The sequence below is a fragment of the Vigna unguiculata genome, chromosome 3, assembly GCF_004118075.2.
Source record: "Vigna unguiculata cultivar IT97K-499-35 chromosome 3, ASM411807v1, whole genome shotgun sequence".
Classification (NCBI taxonomy): Eukaryota; Viridiplantae; Streptophyta; class Magnoliopsida; order Fabales; family Fabaceae; genus Vigna; species Vigna unguiculata.
This window is the reverse complement of record NC_040281.1, coordinates 32,435,639-32,446,054: the sequence shown is the minus strand read 5'-3', so window position 1 is coordinate 32,446,054 and position 10,416 is coordinate 32,435,639. Positions and strand designations below refer to the sequence as shown.

At 38.7% G+C, this 10,416-nt stretch overlaps 1 protein-coding gene across 1 annotated transcript; it reads left to right on the top strand.

Moving 5' to 3' along the window:
• Nucleotides 1–1,021: 1,021 nt before the first annotated feature.
• Nucleotides 1,022–2,565, top strand: LOC114175334 (protein MAIN-LIKE 2-like). The gene is made up of 6 exons (XM_028060113.1): nucleotides 1,022–1,177; nucleotides 1,277–1,309; nucleotides 1,385–1,583; nucleotides 1,676–2,040; nucleotides 2,128–2,283; nucleotides 2,425–2,565. Exons 1-6 carry the CDS (start codon nucleotides 1,022–1,024, stop codon nucleotides 2,563–2,565), a joined length of 1,050 nt encoding a protein of 349 aa, XP_027915914.1.
• The last annotated feature ends 7,851 nt before the right edge of the window (nucleotides 2,566–10,416 follow it).

Genomic DNA, 10,416 nt, shown 5'->3' with positions numbered 1-10,416 from the left:
CATCCCTCTTTGCCTTCACTTTGCCAATTTGCCTTTGCCTTCACTTGGAGCAGATCTAAGCCAGCAACAAGCAAGCAACGAGCAGTAGTAGGCATTGCCCCATTTTTTTCCTTCACTTGGCCTTCACATATCATCCAGACACCACTCACATCCAGTTAAGTTTTTCTCATTCATATTTTGTTTGGTTTTACGTGAACGATGATACAATCTGAATGTTGTGAATGTTGTTGTATGTTATATGCCATGTGAGCCATCTATCAATGTTTTAATCACTTTAATCTGCAACCCTTATAATGTGAATACCAATTTTATTTTTCACTAAACTTTGCCATAACGGATGTCGACATCCGCTTTAGAGAATTCTACAACGGATGTCGAGATCTGTTTCCTTTTTTTTGTTTTGCTTTTTTGTGAAACGGATGTCGACATCCATTTCAGGAATTTGTGAAACGTATGTCGACACCCGTTATGTTAGTTTTTTGGTTTTTTTCTGAAAAGGATGTCGAGATCCATTTTGTTAAACTATGAAACGGATGTCGAGATCCGTTTTGATATGTTTTTCTTTTGTTTTTTGTGAAACGGACGTCGATATCTGTTTCGTTAAATTGTGAGACGAATTTCGAGATCCGTTTCGTAATTTTTTTTTGTTTTTGGTGAAACGGATGTCGACATCCATTTCAAGAAATTGCAAAACGGATCTCGACATTTGTTTCCTTTCTTTTTTTAGTTTCAATATTCTTTTTCAGTTTCCCACTACATATATATATATATATATATTTATGAATATATGCATGGTTTAATTTTGTTGTGAGAGAGGTCCAAGATGGATAGTTTTGAGAGATTTGAGAAGATCCCTGGAATGGGGCCACGAGTCATTCCTTGAAATTCTGAATAGTGTTGTTGAGAAGGTCCTTGTCATTGCACATAGTGTTGTTGAAACTAGAAATCTCCTGGCTGCTTATACCCTACTTGTTTTATGATTTATGTTTGATTGTAATGTTTGAAACTTTGAATTATAGATATGGTTAGGACACGAGGAAATTTATCTAGACGCGGTTCACATGATGCACTCGAGAGTTCTGCACAGGGTGCTGCACGGAGGAGACCAACCACTTTAGCTCGTAGAAGGGGTCAGCAAGAGGCTGCTGTTGTTCAGGATGATGTTTTTGAGCATGAGGTCTCCGATGTTCCTTAGGACGAGGAACATGAGATTGATAACGATGGTGCAGGATTTCTAGGTGTTCCCTTTGATACATCTTTATTGACTCGGTATCAGGATCATGTTGCACGGATCATATGGGATGGTCAGGTTAGTAAGAAGTTTTTATAAATGTTTTATTTTATTGTTATGCATTTTTATTGTTTTATGTTTCTTTTTTCTTAGGATCGAGTTGTGAAAGTAGTCTCCCATATTAAAAAAGTGAAAAAATTAGGAACTCCTCACCCTTCTGTTCTCCCCTTTGTGGTAGCTTCTGGATTATCGCCTCTGTGCGATATTTTATATGAATATCCCGATATTGGGTTAATATTAGGTTTCGTGGAGAGATGGCATCCCAAGACTAATACTTTTCATCTACCAATTGGTGAGATGACATCTCTTTAGATGATGTCTGGTCTCTCCTTCATCTTTCCATCACTGAAGAGTTTTGCTCTACTGAAAGTCTTGAATATGAAGATTCAATTGAGATTTTGATGACACTTCTTGGTGTTGATCGGGCCATGGTTTCCAATGAGTTGAATCAAAGTCGGGGTGGACAGGTCAGACTTAGCTGGTTGAGAGAGCTGTATGATAGCTGTTGTGATAACGAGCTATGGGAGTTTGCTGCACGTGCATATCTTTTGCACCTTGTAGGGTGCACGATATTTGCTAATAAAAGCGCCACATATGTTCGTACTCATTACCTCGAGCTATTTAGAGATCTCCCTACATGTCGTAGATATGCTTGGGGAGTTGTTGCTCTTGTCTACTTATATGAGCAACTAAGAGATGCCAACTTTGCAAATACAAAGCAATTAGCTGGATATCTACCTCTTCTACAGGTACCCTTTTATATTACATTTTGTTCAATATTTTACTTGTTTTTTATTTTATATCACAATAGTTAAATGAAATGTGATTTGATACAGGCTTGGATATACGAGCACTTCCCTGCATTGGGAAGGAAACAATTACGAGATACATATGTGGAGACCGAACCCCATGCTAGACATTATGTCACTGGACGCGCTACTTCCGCTACAGCTGATGTTAGAGTCCAGTTGGATGCCTTGACATATGATGAGGTGATTTGGAGCCCATATGGAGTACATAGAGCTGGTTGACCACTTGTTGTATCTGTCATCTTTTCTAGCTTCCTCAGGCTTGTTATCCTCGTACATCGTCATCTGCTAGATCGTGTGCTGCGACAATTTGGCTTCATGCAGCCTATTCCACTAATGTCGAGTTCGCTTCTCATGTTGGACTTTGTGACTATTGATGATCGATGGAGAGACTACAATCAGTTTGTCGTAGTTCAGGTGGTCCCCGCGCCAGTTCCTTTTTCATGTTTGGATGGATATTTGTAGTGGTTTAGGAGGGTCTCCCATCCTTACATTTTACGCGGAGTTGAGGCCGAGCGACCCAGGGCAAGACCCGTGAAATTAATTAATTAATTAATAAATGCGGGTAGGAAGAGCCTTTATGGCATTAAATATTATTTGATGTGATGTGGAAAAGTACTAGCTCAAGTGGTTGAGAGTACTTTGATTGTGTGAAAGGACTTGGGTTCGAGTCCTATGTATGCCAATTATGTGTTCTTGTTTTATTATTAATTTTTAATAATATGTATGAGCATGGAATTGGTAATGTAACCCTATACTGGTGGGAGTGTATCACGAAACATGATATGGTTGGGTGGTTGTGTATTGAATTGAACATTGGAATGGTATGGGTTCAAACCTTGGTGAACCCAAATCTGACTTCCTTTTTGCTAAATACTAGTTGTGGTTTTAATGTGAAGAGGCAAAGAAAACCTAGCAGAAGGGAAAACAATAAGGGTTGAAAAACCACCAAATGATGGCTCTTGAATAGAGGCCGTACCCCACCAAATTAAAACATATTAAATATAGTATATGAAAGTGAACCAAGTCATCTCCCAACGACCAATATTTTCATTCAAAGTGAAATTTCCAGATGAACACAACAATAACACAAGGGGGGGGGGGTTGGCAGACAAATTCAGAATGCTAATCAACAGATTGAATTAAATGCTATAGTGATTAAAACCGTATTGACATCCTTGATTCAAACGCAATTTCACTTATCATAGGCCACCAAATTAACACCAACTCTGCCTTATCTCAATCCACTAGATAATAATTCACTAAGAGAAAATTACAATCTACCTTCATTATGCAATTAAGCAATGCACACATCCTTAAATCCATGACAGCCAAGCTACAAACATTAAGCATGAACGTATCTTAACCAAAACATATGCAATTACCCTGTAAATTAAGCATTAACAGATTCACCACATGCATTCCACGAATTCAGAACAAAAACATGGCAGATTTCACAAAACAAGCAAAACCTCAAAGTTTCATTGCATTTTTCATCAAGGAGTCAATACACGAATTTAGTTAGACATGAAAATGAGCAATTAAACATTTCAAAACTGGAATCACAAAAATAGAACCAAGAACCCTAACTTATGAAATCTGAAAATGCAATTTAAGAGCAAAAATAGAGATTTCAAAGCTTAAATGGAATGCAAAACGGTGCTATCATATATAAATGCGAAAACCCCATGAAATCACAAAACGAGCTGCCAAATGTAGAAAACGAAATCAAAACACAAAACCCTCAATGGGTGCTGTCAAATGTGCATAAAAACGGTAAAAATTACCCAAAGATGTGAAAAACCGCAAGGGGAGGCATCCATGGAAGCTTGGAGCACGAAAAATGGAGTTGGAGAGAATGGAGAAGATGAAGTAGCGGCCCTCCCTCTTCATGCAGACCTAATTTCGTGGTCATATCACCCCTGCCACTCATATTTACAAACCTGCCACTCATATTTACAAAACTGCCACTCTGCCACTCAGATTTACAAAAATGCCACTCTAGGGCCTCAAATGTTGACCCATTGACTTTGCTGACGTGGAAATGACATGGAAATTATGTGACAATGATGTGGAAAGACTCTTTAACTAAATATTAATGTCCAAGCTCCAAAATTGCTTCACCCAAATACCTAAAAATAATTAAAAACAAAAATTAGGCCAAATAATGTGAAATTAGTCCAAATTCGGAATAGTGGCCCAATAAAGCCCAACAGATGAAAAACACTCTAATGATGAACAATTAAGCACTAATCAATTGTCTAATGGGTGCACAAAGGCTAGTGGAATGGAAGAAAATAATGACTCATCAGGAACATTAAGGAGAAATTCATTTGGAGGCAAGAAGAAGAGCTATATCATTACAATTTCTGCAAGAAGTCCAGGTTAGGGGAGCTGTCCTTTTGCGTGCGTAAATTTCATGAATTGTGTATGGTTCTGTGTCATTATAATCTCAATTGAAATCTGTATGGTATGAATTTTGGATTATGTGCACTGTGGTGAAGAATTGGCTTAGTTGTTGTCGGTTGCAAAACCCTTTTATGCATTATTTGATTTGAGAATGAGGGTTTTGGGTATGGAATGGTTAGAGATGATTCAATCTCGAATGGGGGTATTTTAAATGGATGATATAACATGTCCTAATGTTTGCTGGTCATTATTTTGTGCTTAGTAATGTGTGAATTGTGTTTGGTATGGTTGTCGAATTTTTCGCGCAAGACTAGAAGAGGAATACTGCAATTCTCGCCCAAGCTGGTCACTCTCGCCTAAGCGAGAGTTGCAGGGTTTCGCTATTGGTTTAGGGGTCGAGCATCTCGCCCAAGCGACTGGCTTGGTTTTAAGCGACTTGCTTTCTCGCTCATGCGAGACATGCTCGCCCAAGCGAGGACGCGATGAGACCTGTGCATAATTGAGCGTGACTTCTTGTCCAGGCGAGGGGTTTTGGTGTTTGAGCGACATATACTCTCGCTTAGGTGAGGGTGGCTCGCCTAAGCGAGGATTAGTTGAGGTTTCATGCAGTATACGTCGGATTCTCGTTCAGGCGAGGTGTTTACGCGTTTTTGGGCGAAGATGTGACTCGCTCAGGTGAGCTCTGAGATGAAATCGCCTTGGCGAGATGGTGTGATGCGATCATTGTTTCAGGCTTGCTCAGGCGAGATGATTCAGCTTATGTGAGATTAATGACCTCGCTTGGGCGAAGGCACATAGCTTAAGCGAGAATGGCTAGAAGACAAGCTTATATACACTGTTTGGATTGTTGGCTTGATACTTCTTAAAGTGTAGTGAGTATATGCTTGTGTTTGCAGTGTTTGGGCTTGAAGGATTAAGTCTAGTAGGGGTTTGGGATGTGCTTGATGGTGGGACGCATGATGGGCATGGAACTGTGTAGTTCTCGTCGGCTGCTAAGTGGCGAGGAGTCCTTAGCATGGTGATTACATGCGTCAGGCGCACGATGGGCAAGGAACTGTTATGTTCCCGTCGGCTGCTATTGGGCGAGGAGTCTATAGTATGGTGATTGCGTGCGTTCCATGGTCCGAGTGAGGGAGGCTTGGATGTTTTACTACAGATGGGGAGTCTGTAGGGCAGGACTATAAGCAGAATAAGCTCATAGGGTTGGACCACGAAGGGTTAGTTTCGTGGGAGCACAGTGAAGTCCCAAGACCTAGTTCATGCATATGACTCATAAAGGATTATGAGATCAGGGATGAGAAATTTGAAAATAATGAAATACTTTAGTGATGTTATCTTCATTGGGATGGATGACATATTTATTTTATGGTTTTATATATCTGTGCATAGCTCACTCTATTTCTGTGTGTGTGGCGATGATCGGATAACTTGTTATCCGGGAGCAGATCGTTTTGAGAAAATTGTGAAAGTATTAAATTTTTACTAAGTAAAAATTTTAAAAAATGTCTCATAAGAAGTCCACCAAAAATATTTCCCTGCTTTCAATAAAACATATTGACATTGGATTTTTAGGATTTGATTCAGTAATTGGGATGATCATAATTCTGGAAAAATAAAGGTCATGTTGATATGAGTGGATTGTTTCTAGGATTTACTAATTGAGTTGATTTGAGAATTTCTTGATTAAATCTTTTGTGAAAGAGTTTTGACCTTGTGCGTCTTGAGCCTTAATGCAAAGGATGGACCACCATGTGTCATTCCTATTTTTTCTTGAGTGACTTGCTCATGTTTATTTATACTCAAATATTTAGCTTGATTCTTTTGTTTTTCAACTTAGGTGAATATGCATGATTTGATATGACTGAGGCATTTCTTGTTTTTAGCTACTTTTCCAAATAAGCCCACCTTGATATTAATCCATTGGTAGCCCCTTTGAGCATTAAACCTCTTTTTCTTGTTTTAAGCCTATTGCATAACCTTGAAAAGAAAAAGACCATATTCTACCTTAGGAAGAAAGAATGAGCTAATGGATTATGTTCAGGAATGGTTGAGGAATAAAGTGTGTGGGTGAGTACCTCACCCACAAATTAATAAAAATGGCAAAAGGAAAAATTGTTGATGAAAAAGTGTTGAAATAATTGCTTTTTTTAAAAAAAAGAGAGCAACAAAGCAATAAACGAAAAAAGAGTTGTTTTTGAAATTATGCTCCATATTCTTTCTACATTACTATTTCAAAAACCCAAAAGTCCTAAAATTTTTCCTACCTTTGCCTTGGCCCCGTTATAACCTGTGAAGAGTCCTCATGATTTTTGATTGCATATTTTCTGAAAGTTTGTGAATATTAGAGTCTTGTTATGTATTAGAAGTGTTTACTTGCATGGGTATTTTGAGTGAAAACACAAGCCAAAACACTTGAGAGATTTTGGTGAAAAAATACACATTTAACTTGAGTACTTTCTTTCATAATTGATTGTCTTGTGAATTCAAAAGATTAACTCATGTGTGAAAAATAGAATCTTTCCGTTTGTATATGCATGGTAACTTGATTTTTAGAATATTGATTTGTCTCAAGTAAGGTTCATTCCTTTGATCCAGTGTTGATGTGAAATAAAATACCTCAAAAGAAGTTTTGGAATTGTTCAATTTTGCCCAGGAGTGCAAAAGGATAAGTGTGTGGTTATGATGAGTGCATATTTTTGCCCTCATTCAGTGTTTAATTATGGGTATTTAATTGAATTTATGTGCTTAAAGAGTGATTTAATTGATAATTCTAAAAATTAGGCTATTTGAGCTTGTGTGGTAAAAATGTGTTAAAAAGTGATTTTTAGCTGCATAAATTATTTTTGGATATTCTAACGTTTGTTGATGCAGTTGAAGTTAAGATTAAGCTCATTTAAGGTGGAAAAATAAATTGATTGAAGTTACAAACCACCTTAAAATAAGGCTAAAATCAACTAGTTCTGGAGAAAATCACTTATGCACCCTAGTTTTTACATATACACACCCCTATTTCCAAATGGGTCTCACAAAACCTACTTCTGCACCTTTGCCTTTGTCTATTTGCACACCTTTTTCCACTCATAAAATAGATGCACTCGGATGCTGCCATGTGGCAATCCTCAACTCTTAAAATTGGCCAACCAGCACATGCCACGTGGGCTTAATCTCCACTAAAGAATTTGAGCCAATAACATGTTGCCACGTCATCATCTTCATCTCCACACAACCAGAAACCCTAGCCTCCATCTTCACCATGTTTCCACCGCCGGGAGCACCAGCACCACCGGTGGCTGCCGCTTGCATCAAGTTCGGCCACCACAGTTCAGTCTTCTTCTTCCTACATCAGCAGCCATGGTAGCTCCCCTCCATTCTTCATCATCAACGCCCAACCTTTTAGTCGAAAATACCACAACAGCCATTGATGGAGAACAAACCACCGTTCGCGCACCTACAACCACCGCAGCAGCGCCCAACGCCGTGAATCTGCACCGCTCTCCATCTCCACACGAATCTGCAACTACACCAGCGCGCCACCATCACATATCTGTAACTGCACCATGAACGAACCTCCTCCATAGCGCACCTGCACTAGAAACGTCGGAAACCAGTGCCTCCACGCATTGTTCCATCATCTACACCGCACCATCTGCATCTGCAAGGAAACTCTATTCACGAATCAGAGGTTCATAGACACCAGAGATGCGAGTTAGGTCACTGCAATTTCGTTCTTCATCTCACCGGCTTTCGAACCAGCAACGGCCAACAAAGTTCACGCCTCTACCACCGCGCCTTCGCCGGAGAAGAACAGGCAGCCACCACCACCGCGCCGTCAGCCACGTAGCAGCCACCGCGAGTTGGAGAAGAGTGTGAGAGTGAAATCCTAGTTCTAGAGAGAGAAAGCACTCTACAACGTGTCAGCTTCTCATTGCACAGTGAAACTAGTCAACAAGTCAATTGGTCAAAGCAACAGTCAACTCTGGTCAATATTGTAAAAATTGTCAAAGAAGAGGGGCAGAATTGGAAATTGGACAGAAATTAAGTTGCTAATTAATTAAATAAAGATAAAATATTTTAGCAACCGAACATATAAAGTCCAAGTTCGATTGAAGCCTATATAAAGAGGCCAAGGGAGAAGCAGAAGAGGACAAGCTCGAGACTTCGGAGTTTTGGAACCCTTAGGGGTGCCTAATTTCGTTTCCTTTATCTCTCTTTTCTTCTCTTTGTTCTTCTTTTTATTTTGTATTCTATGGATTGCTAAACTTCTTGGGTTGATTCCATTGTAATTTCATTATGGATTTTGAGGTTAGAATGAATTAATTTCTTTGTTCTTTTTATTATTGTTGAGGTTTTAATTCATCTATGTCTTTTATCTTTGAATCACGTAAAAAGTAATGATTTTAAATCTATATGCATGTTGATCATATGAGTTCAAGGGTTTTTAAATTTAATTGAGAGTTTACTTTGATTTTATTTAGAAACTTTCATGTGATTGAATGAGTGTTTACCAATAATTGAGACTTTACTTTGGTTAAAGGTATTTACTCTAACGAAAATTAATCGAGACTTTACTTTGATTAATTAAGATTTTTATTTGGTGAGGAGATAAGAGAATAGACATGATTAGGCATAGTAAAATTTGATTGAGAATGTACTTTGATTGAATTTACTGTGGATAATTTAAAAGTTCTCACTTTTAATTGAGACTGTACTTTGGTTAAAAGTTAGAACGCCAACAAATTAATTGAGACTTTACATTGATTAATTTGTAAATCTACAACAATAATTAATTGAGCAATAATCTTTAGATAACCGATGATGAATCTATTTCGAAAAAGCAATGGAATCAATCTATTTTCTTTACTATTGTTTTTATCTTATTTTATCTTTTTATCTTAATCCTCCCATATTTTTATTTGACTAACCGTTTTGTACAGATTTTATAAGAACTAACTTGTTAAAAATCAATTCCGTGTTCATTGGGAGACGACTTTGGGTTACTTTACCCTTTCTATTTTGTTGACTACTATCTTAGCAATACTGCGTTGCTATAGTTTATTAGTATTAATTTGACAGCGTCAACGACAGCGTTATCAATAGTCCATGAAAATAGCAGCGAGGTGTTTATGCATTTTTAGGTGAAGATATGACTCGCTCAGCCGAGACAAGCTCGCCTAAGCGAGATGGTATGATGCAACCACTATTTTAGGCTCGCTCAGGCGAGATGATTCAGCTTAGGCGAGATTAATGAGTTTGCTTGGGCGAAGGCACATGGCTTAAGCGAGAATGGCTAGAAGCCAAGCTTATATAAACTGTTTGGATTGTTGGCTTGATACTTCTTAAAGTGTAGTGAGTATATGCTTGTGTTTGCGGTGTTTGGGCTTGAAGGATTAAGTCTAGTAGGGGTTTGGGATGTGCTTGATGGTGGGACGCATGATGGGCATGAAACTGTGTAGTTCCTATCGGCTGCTAAGTGGCGAGGAGTCCTTAGTATGGTGATTACATGCGTCGGGCGCACGATAGGCAAGGAACTGTTATCTTCCCGTCGACTACTATTGGGCGAGGAGTCCATAGTATGGTGATTATGTGTGTGCCATGGTCCGAGCGAGGGAGGCTTGGATGTTTTACTACAGACGAGGAGTCTGTAGGGTAGGACTATGAGCAGGATAGGCTTATAGGGTTGGACCACAAATGGGTTAGTTTCGTGGGAGCACAGTGAAGTCCCAAGACCTAGTTCATGCATATGACTCATGAAGGATTATGAGATCAGGGATGGGAAATTTGAAAATAATGAAATGCTTTAGTGATGTTATCTTCATTGGGATGGATGACATTTATTTTATGGATTTATACATCTGTGCATAGCTCACCCTATCTGTATGTGTGTGGTGATGATCAGATAACTTGTTA